At 43.8% G+C, this 13,265-nt stretch overlaps 1 protein-coding gene across 9 annotated transcripts in view; it reads right to left on the bottom strand.

The window, feature by feature from the left end:
• Positions 1–3,251: 3,251 nt before the first annotated feature.
• The window catches only part of SORBS1 (sorbin and SH3 domain containing 1), a 158,583-nt gene continuing 148,569 nt past the window's right edge, over positions 3,252–13,265 (bottom strand). For 8 of the 9 annotated variants that reach the window (XM_012654492.1, XM_012654494.1, XM_012654498.1 and 5 more), the window contains 3 exons: positions 11,606–11,664; positions 8,304–8,416; positions 3,252–5,784 (listed from right to left, as the gene is read on the bottom strand). In XM_012654492.1, coding sequence (XP_012509946.1) covers positions 5,717–5,784; positions 8,304–8,416; positions 11,606–11,664 — 240 coding nt within the window. In that variant the 3' untranslated portion in view covers positions 3,252–5,716. Of the gene's footprint in view, positions 5,785–8,303; positions 8,417–11,605; positions 11,665–12,394; positions 12,455–13,265 lie in introns of all 9 variants that reach the window. The other variant, XM_012654500.1, reaches the window with a different exon arrangement.

The following is a 13,265-nucleotide window of genomic DNA, read 5'->3' as shown; positions in this document are numbered from 1 at the left end:
CATATTTTGCAACCAATTTATGTAATTTATGCTACTATTTTGAAGATGATTCTCAGATCTGCCTCCCTTTTGCAGATTCATGTGTGTCAGGTCTGATTTTAGAAACGAGTAAGCCATATGGAGCCATTTTGTCTCTGACAATGCCAGAGTGAGGGTTCTGGAAGTGTAGTCCTCCAGGACAGACTTCACAGTGTCATGTGGCCATTCAGACGTCTCATCCTGGGTTTTTGCCTCTGCAGATTTAATTTCTCATACTTCCAATCTGAACTATTTTCTCGGCTCATTCCACAAATCACCAGTATCATATGATAACTTCTTTCATGTGTCCTAAAACGCTGTGGCTAAATGTTCCTGAGACAGGCTTGATTTCTATATGCTAACACTTGGCAAATATATCCACATACAACTCATCTAAATACCTTCCGTGACTTCTTAGACACTAATCTTTGTTCCCTTTCAGAAGAGTCCCGGTATTTTTAGCGTGTGATACAGTTGTGCTATGTCCCCATGGTCACATTGGCCCCCTCTGGGTGGACGCCCTTGGCTGGCAGAGCTTCAGCACATAGCCTGCATTCAGATTCACTGAAGTTTATACTGGGACCAGGACAGTAGTGCTCCATTTCCCAAAGTTTGTTACAATAACTCTTCAAATCCGGTGGACCACTGAGCTTTTATCTGCCCAGCTTCCTTTTCCTTTTTCTTTTTTTAAAAACCAAGCCGTGCGTGGTGGCTCACGCCTGTAATCCTAGCTCTCTGGGAGGCCGAGGCGGGCGGATTGTTTGAGCTCAGGAGTTCGAAACGAGCCTGAGCAAGAGTGAGACCCCGTCCCTACTAAAAAAAAATAGAAAGAAATTAATTGGACAACTAAAAATATATAGAAAAAATTAGCCGGGCATGGTGGCGCATGCCTGTAGTCCCAGCTACTCTGGAGGCTGAGACAAGAGGATCGCTTGAGCCCAGGAGTTTGAGGTTGCTGTGAGCTAGGCTGATGCCACGGCACTCACTCTAGCCTGGGCAAAAGAGTGAGACTCTGTCTCAAAAAAAAAAAAAAAAAAAAACACCAAGTGGGTCTGTGGATCTTTTCCTCTTCATGTAGCAGACACCCCTCCCCTGGCCTTTCCTCTCCCCCCACTTTGGCCAAAGCAATTAGCCCAGGTTAGGCCTGCCAGGGTCTGGAATTGTTTTCAGGAAAAGCTAAATACAAAGGCCCTCTTACCTCTACAATCTAGGCGGACCACTGGAAGAATGAGGCAGGAGCTGCCTGCAGCCACGTTTCCCATTGCTGTATTCAGTAGGTGAAAACGTAGCCAAACAAAACCGACAGAGCCAAGAATAAGACAAATACAGACCCCAAGAAAGTCTGAGTTTGGATTCACTCCTGCCTGAGGCTAGTTCCAGTTCTCTTTGGTATGTTTCAACAAAAGCAGTAGTGTTAGGTTTCTGCCACTTAATCATTGAAAGGGCCCTCACACAATTGACTCTTTGGGCCATAATCACATTGTGAGGGATCAGCTCCCTGCAGGAGCATGTGTTGTGGGAGAATAACAGAGGGCTGGGAATGCAGTGAATATCTAGAAAGAGGATTGGGAAGGGATAGGCCAGCCAAAAGGCAGGCGAATCTAGGAACAGCATTTCATGGAAGCTGAAAATGGAGTGGTCCTAATTGGGTGGTGGGAAACACTCCCACGGACTTGGTGGAAGTACAAATTGGTACTCTGGGAAGGCAATTTGGAAGTCTAAGATTTGAAATGTTCCTGCTCTTTGAGCCAAAATTCTACTCAAAGCAGCATTGTTTGTTGTGGTAAAAAGCTGGTGATAATCTTAAATAATTGCATCACTAATACGGGGCTGATTAAACAATTTATGGAAACATGTTCAAGTTCTAATTTAAAGGGGAAAAAAAGTATATATGACTATGTAAAGCAGTGGTCCCCAACCTTTTTGGCACCAGGGACCGGTTTCATGGAAGACAGTTTTTCCAGGGAGGGTGGGGTGAAGAAGGGTGGTGGAGCTCTGCAGCCTGGTCCCCAACAGGCAGACCGGTACTGGGTGCCACAGTCCCATGGCTGCAAATCAAGACATATTACATGTATTTCATTATACAATGTTTCACTTTTGCTTTTAAGGACACATGTGCATTACTTTTGTTATCAGAATACGACATTTTTAATAGAAAGAATGGTGAAATAGTCAACAGTCAATTCAGAGGGTCATGGAGTCAGGTTATTGAGAAAAAAGGGAAGAAGCGGTGTCTTCAAGAAGTGGGTGGGAGGCAGATGGTAAGTGGTTAAGAGTGGAAAGGAGAGTATGAGACGTTGAAGCAGCGAATATAAGCCTTTTTTGAGAAGCAAATGGCAAAGGAAGGAAGGAAACAATGAACGGCCAGAACAAATGTATGCCACACGATTCTGAATAAAGTTTATTAAATAATATGTACAGCAAATGTAGTAATTCAACACATTTATCAAATCCACTGCAATAAAGAAAAATAAATGAACAGAAAAATCTGCATAGAACATGCTCATAGTGTGTAATTTAAATGGCAATACTTTAAATTAATTGGTTATATATAACGTCAGTTATTTTTCTTTCAGAATGTAATTTTTTTGTAGTAACCTATTTTAGCAATAGGACTTAATGCTACTGTAGATAAATAGGACTGCCAAAAAAAAAAAAAAACCACCCCCCCCCCCGAAAATCAAAACAATGAAATGGAAAAAAAAAAAGTGTAATTGAGATTATAGCTACCTTCTCTCTCCAAAAGAATAATTATTGTAAATTTTAACACTTTACAATGGCTATTTTTGTGCTAAAAATCGTCAGGTGAGTTATTTGGAATTCCTTCATTTAAATAAAAATGCAAAAAACTTCATGACTTCCTTACTTTACCCCTCTTCCATTCAAATTTTTAAAATTATTTTTCTATACAAGGTAGGTACATGGGCTATACAAAGTTAAATATACATTATTTACAGTCCCACTTCTTAAGCACATGATTTTTTTTCTTTTAGTGATCCCAGAGAGACTGCAAAAGATAAGTAGTTAGGGGCTTGCCTTTACCCGGAAGCATGGCTAGTATAACAAAATGTGTTGCAAGGCATGCCACCAGTTAGTTGCACTTGCTATTAATAAACCAGTATAAACATTTCAGCATAAAAATAGGTACTTTATATTACTAAATGTCTGAAGACAAAAGAGCAATTGGAAACCTTTATTCCTTGTTTTGTCATACATAGGAAGCTGAAGTGATGCAAATTTTACCATATGACTTTATTAAAGACCGGCAAATCCGTGAGGCATACTTGGATTTCTGGAGATATACAAATGCATGAGGCTGGCATCATATGCAAATGTGACTTTACAAATTGGTTTTATTTTCTAGCTGTATTTAAGGAGGTGTTCAAAATTACCTACTTTATCAAGAAGCACCCCTCAAAACTCTGTAAGATAGTGTTATTAATGGTTTGCATCTAAGAAAGACCGGGAAACGCATTAGCCAATACATTCCAAAATGGGTGAAATGCTGCCGTGCAAAATGCACGTTAATATGCATTTTTACTATTTTCCCCCAGAGAGAGAAAGTCAAAAACACAGTGCTCTTGGATGGTGAAGCAGACCTTCCAAAGCAATAGGTCTATTGTCACTGGGTCCTAAAGACAATCAAGAAGGCTCTTTCTACCCAGGAAGCTCCCCCACCCCTCCAGTTCCATAAGCCTTTTCCCTTGGGATTAAGGCTCTCTTCTGGCCTAGATAAAAACAAATGTCTGTGGGAAGACTAACACATTCCTCTTATCAGTCATTTACACTTTAGTGTGAATGGATCAGTGGCAATTTCTTTCCTGAGAACAGGATTTGAAAGGAGGATAGGGAGAAAAAGTGAGGGTACTGTGACTGTCTGGTGGGGGGTGGGAAGCTGGTGGGATCCTAAGAAGGGCATCTGAGCAGCTGAGGCGCAGGCACTGAGACAAATTCTGCCTACTTGTGAAGACTCTAGACTTTGGGACAATGGTCCTGGGGTAATTCTGAGCTATATGCAGACAGCCAGGGGTTCCTGTACACACCCCTACCACCTAGAACAGCAATTTGTGACCTTGGATGAGTATTTATGAAGAAGAGAGCTTGGAGACTCTGGACAAAGTTCCAAGTATTTCCAGCCATGATCTACCCTCAGACAAAGGTTCTTCCAGCATCCTAGATTTTCAAAAGTGAGCTAATGGAGACAGAAATATGACAATGCTTTCTATGATCCCTCCAGGGAAAAGTCATCTCTTCCTCTCTCACACCCTTCTTAGCACATACCACAGTCTCTCTTGATTAAGTTCCTTTTTCTGTGGCTGTCTCCCCAGTAAGCACTGAGTTCCTGGCGGGCAGCAAATGGGTCATTGCTATCTTTGTCTCATTAAGGGGTCCACCAGAGAGACTGACAAACATCCTCAAGCTGGAGAGAGTTGTTAACTCCCGCCCTGGGTGCCAGAGGGGCCTCCCTCCTCAGATCTTGCCCCCACAAAGGACAGGATTCCTGGTCACTGCCGGTGGCAGCATAATCACTGCTTCCCTCTGCAGAGAAGCTCACCAGGGTGCATTTGGATTCACAGCCCTGTGAATTTTGGGTGGTCCTTGAACTTCTTTAGGGAGTGAGATGGGAGACATGGCGAGTCCCTTCAGAGTCTGGAGCAAGTCCTGCCCATTGGTCTCCCCAGCAGCCAGTGTACCTTGGTATACGTTAAATGAATCCCTGGACACCGTTCTTGGTTTTCTATGAAAATAGGCCTACCAATTCCAAACTGTCCCACCAAACACAAGCCAGAAAAGAAGGGTTAGTAATGAGGTTCTGATAAATGAAGCTGGTAAGTGGTTTAGAGTGACTTCATGGCCCTGAAGGTGACTGTCTATAAAAGCCAGCGATATGGGAAAGGAATGCACTGCAAGTGGCCTCAAGGGCAGCTTCTTGACTTAATCACTTGGAAATACAGATGTAACCTATCTGCCTGGCCATCTGCTCCCAATTCTCATGGGCAAATCTTGTGTGCTTTTCCATCTGAACACCAGGGCAGTCAGTGGCCATGCTGCATAGCAGGCTGAATGCACTGAGTGTTCTACCTCCATTTCCCCACCTGTACCTCAGCAGGTCAAGAGAAGGAGTTGGTCTTGGGCAATTTGGGGGCCTCCACCTCTGTCTGGGGACAGCCTCTGCACCCCAGACTGATCTCCAGGAGTGCTGGGGGTCAGCTGGCTCCAGGGCAGCTGGGGACTGGAGGCTGGGGCAGTTGGTGGATTCTTAGGCTTGGAGCCTCTGAAAATGGCTGGGGATCTGCCTGGCTCCCCGAGGGTTGCTTCAGGCTCGATGACCCCTTTGAGATGGGAGCTGGTTAAGGCTGGGGCAGCAGGAGGCATTTCCGGCTAACTCTGCTTCTGGACTGTGCTCCGGGTCAGATTACCCAGGAGGTGGAGGGGAGGGGAAGGCTGAACTGGCTCCCAGAAGCAGCTAAGTAAATGCGATTTGCCTCAATTCTTTTTGCTCAGTACACCATTCGACCCTGTCTGATACACAGTAATGTTAGACAGGCTTTGATTTCAAACAACACTCCTCTGTCCCTCTCTTTTGCTTCTTACTTTATCCACTGCATTAATTTTCCTACTGACTCAACTAAAGAGATCGGTTTGTGAATTACGCTTTATCCTCCAATAAAAATAATCTCCGAGGTTTTCAATCTTCTTATAGATACAAAGGTTTTACATAGTTTCCTGGAAAAGTACCAAACTGCCTTGTCCTTCTTGAAGTACCTATAAAACAAAAAACAAAAACACATACATAAAATACGAAGACTGGCCCACGTGAGCTCAGAACTCCTGCTCTAGAGATTTGTGTTTGAATGTCCCTTAATAACAATCCTGCAGCTCGTAGAATAGCATATGGTTTCCAAAGCACTTTCTCCTATCTTATCTCATTTAGGCTGCAAAACAGTGCTGGGTGGTAAGCAAGGCAGACATCTCTTATATTCTTGTTTTTCAGAGGAAGAAAGCCAACCTCCGAGAGCTTAAATAACACTTCTGAAGTCCCACAGCTTAGTAAATATCAGAGGCAGAATCTGAAACCAGGTCTTCTGACTCCTAGCCCATTGCTTTTTCCAACACTTCTCCTTTTTGGAGGAATTAGAATAGTACATTTATCCACTACAAGAAGATACCTGGGATTTAGAATTTCTAAACCATACAATTTCTAAAAGCCCACGGACTATGACTACACATCACAGAGAAGTTCCTCTCAGAAGCCTGTGCCTAAACCCAAGTTAACCCCCTGGCGTTGCTAGCAGTCTTCGGGTTCCCACCAAGCCCCTCCCAACGAAGCCCCTTCTGGGCTACTCCACATCCAGAACTGCTGGATCCCTCTAATCTAGTTCCTTCCCTTGGGATTCTCTCTCTAAAGCAGGGGTGGCAGATACATGTCATGTCATCGTTATCCTCTCATTAGCAGGCATCACAATTTCATCGTTTTTCCCCAATTGGCTTGGATTTGGCTTCAGAATCCTATTGAATGCAGCATCTCAAGCAGCCACAAGTACATTGGAATCATCACCCCAAGTGAAACTTGTAAGCCAAAAGAATGTGTCAAAGCTCAAGAAAGACACCCAAAACATCTGGCTGAACTCCCAGGGAGACTGGTGAGGAAGGTTAGAGAACTGGGATGGTAAGGAACTTGCCTGTGCTCACACAGCTGGTTAGTATCTTTCCTTGTGGATGAGAAAAATGAGTTCTGCTGGGCTACTTTATCTGTGGTTTGAATACTAAACTACTTTCTGAGATGACGAGAAGTACAAAGAAGATATTCATCCCAAAATATTGCCTTTACTCAGCTGCCTGGGATACCTCCACTAGAAAAGCAGTGGCCCTCCCTCCACCCAAGTTCTCATAAAAAAATGTAACTACTGCTGTGAGAGTTTAACAGCTGATACATACTGGAGCTGCACTCTCTAACATGATAGCCAATGTGGCTACTGAGCACTTGAAATACGTCTAGTCTGAAATGAGCTGTGCTGTAACTGTGAAATATACATCAGATTTTGAACACTCAGTATAAAAGAAATGTAAAATACCTTGCTAACTGATTTTATATTGATTACATATTCAAAAGATAATATTTTGAATGTCCTGGGTTTATAAAATATAGTAGAATCAATTTCACTGGTTTCTTTTTACTTTTTCAACATGGCTTTTAGAAAATTTACAATTTCATACATGGTGCGCACTGTGTTTCTATTGGAATGCACTGCACTAGAATGGTTGCTGACTTCTCAGATCTGACTTTTCAGAACTCAAGGTAGAGAGGGCCAAGGGCTCACTCTCCCAGAGGCGGCCTTGGGAGTACGGGGTAGCTTTTTAAGAGGGTGGTGAGGCCAAGCCAATCTTTCTGGCTTCCCATGAATGCTGAAGCCTTGATGTTCTCACCACTCCAGTCCAGACATTACTTTGTTTTAGCAAAACTTTTCCAGGGAGATCAGGGAAGACTGGTCTTTGGAAAGAAGATAAAGCTAAAGCCATGTGAGCAAAGAGTGGGCCAGTGGCTCCCACGATGATACTCAAGCCTGAGCGGAAAGAACATGGGCTTGGGGAGCAATGGGCATCCTGGGTTCAAATCCTAGCCATACCATTTGCTACATGGATGACTTTGGAATAGTTACTTAACCTCTCTGGGCCTGTTTTTGAATCTGTTAAATGATGATAATTCTTGTCTTGCAGGGCTGTTTGTTGAGAGAACATCAATAAAAGCACATCAGGCCCAGTGTCCAGTTTGTAACAGAATTTCAATAGATGTTGATCTCTCTTTCCCCTTCCTCTAAAGGCAAATCCTTTGTTTTACTTAAGCAGGTTACTTTGATTAAAGTTACTGGAAGCCTGGAGAAAATAAGGAGGTCTTTGGAATGTCTACACATACACTTGAGTTTCATGGCAGAGACCTAGGCTCAAAATTGTCTTGTGTTGATCCGTAAGAGTTTTAAAAATAAAATGTAAAATAGACATAGGCAAAACAGAAATAAATGAAAACCCAATTAATGAATTTAGCAACTGCCCTTCCATGCAGCCGATGTTGGCATATAGCATTTGGGTTTTAGGTCCAACATTAGTAACGTTCGCACCGTCTTATGAGCAAACACAGACTGGGGGGTGCCTCGTATTCCCAACAGTGATACAAGCTGAAAAGGCTCTTTTTTTCTGGACAGAGAAGATTGCTTTCCGCGTGGCTCGCCGCCTCTAGTCATTCCTTCAATGCACAACTAGTAAGAAAAGCATGATGAGATTCTTACCAACAAACCATCCATCGTCACATTTTTCCATGACATCAACGATATCTCCATCTCTGAGTTCCAATTCATCATCATTCTGTGGTATATAGCTATATAATGCTTGGTAGCTAAATCTACGCATGAGAAAAATGAATAACGAGTGACTCAAACACTGTCAGGATTAAATGATGACTTTTAAAATCCCATTTCAGTTAAATCAATATTTAAGTAGTGTTTCCTACTCATCAGTGGGGATAGAAGTATTTTATTGGCTATTTCTCTGATAACTTAGCATTTGAAGAGACACATTCAACATGATAAGTAAGACTGACAGGGATAGGGAACTCCTGACAAGCACACCAAGATCAGTTTTATTATCTACTTTGACTTGGTTTCCATAGCCAAGATTTTTTTGTCTAGAGTACTCCCTATATCCTGCCTTTAAAGTAAACTAAGCTTTTCCTTAACATAGGATCATATATGTAGACTATTGAGAACAGTCAGAAGTTACTTAGGCCCAGAGACATTACATTCTGGTCATATACACTGGAGAACATAGGCAATTGTAAATACACACACACACACACACACACACACACACACACACGCACATATACATAAAAATATATACATATAGTACATTCCAACTGCTTCACTGTTTAGCAAAACTACTTTGAGTTTTTCTACAAGCCACTTAACACATTTCATTAACTCCTTTTTATTTTTAAAGAGACAGAGTTTTACTCTGTCACCCACGCCAGAATGCAGTGGTGTAATCACAGCTCACTACAACCTTGAACTCTTGGGCTCAAGCGATCCTCCTGTCTCGGCCTCCTAAGTAACTGGGACTATAGGCATGCACCACCACACCCAGCTTATTTTTCTTATTTTTTGTAGAGGCAGGGTCTCGCTATGTTGCCCAGGCTGGTCTTGAACTCCTGGTCTCAAGGGATACTCCAGCCTTGGCCTCCCAAAGTGCTGGGATTACAGGCATGAGCCACTGTACCCAGACTCATTAACTGCTTTTAAATTTGGATATCATTTTTCTGAAACCCTTGAAATCTTCTTGCTTTTTTCCTATCCCAGTGAGGTTTGGGGGTAAAAGTTTTATTTATTTGCTAAGTTGGCCTGAGGCATGAGGTCTGTGCTGTTCTATTTTAACAACAGCTGCTGGAGACAGCAGGACTGCCATGGTGAAATGTGATACCTGCTTTGGCATCAAAGAAAAGCTTTGTTTTTATTTCTTTCTTTAACAAATACTTGAGGAGCACCTACTATGCACCAACTTCACAATTCTGTTTACTGAGGATTTTGAAACACAACCATAGCAGGCAAAACTTTGCAAATGAGCCAATTATCTACCATTTCCAATAGGTATCCAGAGTGTGGGCAAGAGAGACTAGAAACAAGGGTTTTATTCTGCTCTGCTAAAACCAAAGGGACAATTTCACTTTACATATTTATCCAAATGTATTGATACTTCTGGCCACCAAAAGGAAGATCTCTTACGAGGAGTTAAGAGATGCAGATCAATTTCCAGTTGATAAATGAATACTTTTTTTTCATGTTTCTGTATCTGCCTGCTGTCTCCTATGCAATTTGGATTCCTATGGCCGATCTTCCAACACAGGCCCTCGCCAATGTCTCAGAATGCCTGGTCCCCTTGACTTCCACCATGGCTGCTTTGTCAGCTTTGGCTTTGGGAAACAATTTCTGATGTCTGCTTCTGTTTTCACTCCCAGACAGTGGAGACCGGCTGGAGAAGGTCCTTCACCCTTGCCACTTGCGTCCCCCAGCCAGCTCTAACTTTGGACAGCCTCACACTGTGCCATGGAGTCCTTCCCCTACTTCTCCTGCCGATTCTGGTGCTCCACACCCAGCTGAGAGCTCTTCATTCTGCCCCCACTTCTGGAGACGGAAGCCTGCTGTGGGAAGCACCTTAACCTTCCCACCTCCAGACTTCAGTCTCTGGGCCTCCACTCACCTTCCTGCCCCTGTTCTCACATGTGAGGAGAGAGCAGTCTTTCTCCTGGCCATGTTGAACATCCTTCCCTGGACTGTTCCTTCACTTACATCTTCTCATTTGCATCTTTTGACTATCAACTCCTCCTACTCTGGTGCAAATGTGCTTAAGTCTCTGCACCCAATGCCCACCCCCTCCATTCGCCATCAAACTTACTCAACAACCCTTCCTAATGCAGCATCTGCCACAACCTCTCTACTAACACTGCTGTATCACAGGTCACCAGCGATCTTTCCAGTTGCCAAGGAGAACGCCTGGTTCCTACCCTTGGCCTCTCTGGTTCCTACCCTTGGCCTCTCTGGTTCCTACCCTTGGCACTGCCGAACTGACACTGAGGCTCTGTTCTGTGAAAGCAAAAGCTCTTGGACCTCCGCCTGCATCTCCTGCTCAGCCTCCTTTGCTGGCTCCTCTTCATTACTGGGTATCTCCGTGGGTAACCACATGTACTTCATGGTTACAAAATGACCACTCGGTCCTGGCTCAGGTTCACTTTTCTGCTGGATTAATATCTTCTACCAACATCTTTATTTCTCATCTCTGAAATCCACCCTTTACTCTGCTGCCAGAGTTACCTAAGACAATCTGCTGTCACTATGTTCCTCACTTCACAAACCTTCAGTAGCTCCCTAGTGTCTGCAGAATAAAATCCAAACTTGCTTCACCTGCATTTTGGAATCTACCGTCTGGTCTCAACCCGCCTCTTGAGTCTCTATCTCCTCCATGAACCACAGGCGGCAGCCACATGGGCTTCTTCAAGTTCTCCAAACACCACCACTCCATGCCTTTGCATATGTGGTCCCTGCAGCTGAGAAGAACTCTTTCTCCCTGTTCTAGCTCTCAAAATCCAATTTGTCTTTCCATGCGTGGTTCAAATCACCCTTCCTCTGTGAACAGAGTTTTCGCCAATGTACTTAAAAAATAGGAGGTATCTAGTCAATTTTTTGAATGAATGAATAAATCAACCCTGTTCGTTCATTTCTAGTCAGAATTAACTGCTTCCTCCTCTACATCCCTACAACACCAGGCCTGAAGCCAGTCGGCACAGCTCTCGTCTGCCTTCTATGGCAGTTGACTCTTCACCTCTCTCTCCCCCAGCAGTCCATGACCCCTCTGTTTAGCTGCCACCTGTTTTCACATTGGCTGATGGGAAATATGGTCCTAACTGGCGAAGCTGGCAGTAAGTCACTCATCCCCCACAAACGACTGCCCCTGCAGTTTGCCGATGACCCAATGACCCACTTTCTAAGGCCACCAGTCCCCCTAGGAACGTTGAGAATCGAAGTTCTCTGAGAATACTTACAAATCTTGTGAGGTTTGACTCCTGTCTGGGGTGACTCTTCGCTGCTGGGCTTGAGGTTGCTGAGAAATGATTAAAGATGATTTATTGTCAGAAGGGGATACCTTGTGATGAAAGTCAAGGGGATGAGAAACAGTGCTGCAGTAATGAACAGATTTTTCGGCAATGTTTATGATCTCATTGCAAACTGCTTCCTGTGAGGTGGCCCCGAGATATCCAGAAACCCCCATAAAACAGTCAACATGGGGACAAAAAAAAAAAAAAAAAAAAAAGAAAGAGAGGAAGAGATGTAACATTCCAGACGAAGCACATAGTCCAGGGAAAAAACAGAGTTGAAGATCCAGGTTAAAAAAAAACCAGATATTCCAGTAGTGGAGTGCAGGAGGGATCCAGGCGTAAGCATGGAAAAACAGGTAAGATACAGAAGAATTTGGGATTTAGTATGAATATTAAAAAAAAAAAAAAAGGTAGCAGCATAAAAGCCTGTAATTAGTGAGTAACTGTTACGAATAAGATAATATCAGGGTAGAAATGCAAGTATGTATCCCCCATCATGCACTAATACATTCATTTAATCCCACATGTAGGCAGAGTAGAAATATTATCTCTAAATTCCTCTGCTTTTTTTTGAGGGGTGGGGGCTGGCCTAACATCTCTCTCTACTACAGTAGCCACAGAACTCTTGTAAACGATGGCTCTGTGAGTTAACCCGGCATTACTCTAGTCTGGACTCCAGAAGTCAGTAAGGATTCTCTTTAGAAAAGCCGCAGTCTTATTCAACAGGCATCTTACCACATAGCTCTTTTCAGATTCTGTGAGATCAGGTCCTGCTCTCAATGAATGATGAGAAGGCTGTGATCACCAAGCAAATTATAAGGGAGACATTTTAGCAGATGTCACATTGGAAAGGATTCAAAATAAAAGTGTGAGCAAATACACATACCACACTGTGACACTTGGATGACACTGGAGACTCGCAGCCTATGGCTGCGGAGTTTCCACAACAACATGGTGGGTGCACAGGAGAAAATGGAAACGCACAGAGTTAGAGGCAAGCATCTAGGCAATGAAATGGGAACTTGGAAACATGGCTGCCGTGAAGTGAGGATGAACACCACAGGGTCCCCAGGAGAGAGACACGGAAGGGCGCTATAGGAACGGTCAAGTCCCTCCATAAGCCACACACACCGGTCCCTGCACCCTCAGCCAGCAAGCGCCTATGGAAGGCTGTACCAAAAGCCAGTTTCAGTTACTTTGCTGACTAGAAGCCCTCCCTGGAAGAGCAGGCTCCTAGAACTATCAGGTCTGCCATACTTCCATACTTATAAAAACTGAAAAAGAGAGTAACACTTTTGAAAAAACCCCTGGTAATACTTGAAGTATCAACCAAGACCATTCCCCTGGAAAAGTCTGCACATGACACACTCCGGTGAGGTATCAGGCAGGCTCAGAGAGCTTGCAGGGCAGAGCTCGCTTCCAGAAACAGGACTGTGTGCCCTGACACACGTGTAGAAACGACGCCGCACTCTCCACTCAACAGTCCAGGTCCCACATGCTGACATAGAGACACAGGTGCAACCATAGCCAAGCAGACCCGCCTCTTGACTGGGGCTCCCATCATAAAGGCCAGGCCTTCATTGGCAGAGTGTCCGGAATCAGTTCC

Source organism: Propithecus coquereli, unplaced genomic scaffold (genome assembly GCF_000956105.1).
Source record: "Propithecus coquereli isolate 6110/MARCELLA unplaced genomic scaffold, Pcoq_1.0 Scaffold440, whole genome shotgun sequence".
Lineage (NCBI taxonomy): Eukaryota > Metazoa > Chordata > Mammalia > Primates > Indriidae > Propithecus > Propithecus coquereli.
This window is presented reverse-complemented; position numbering and strand designations above follow the sequence as displayed.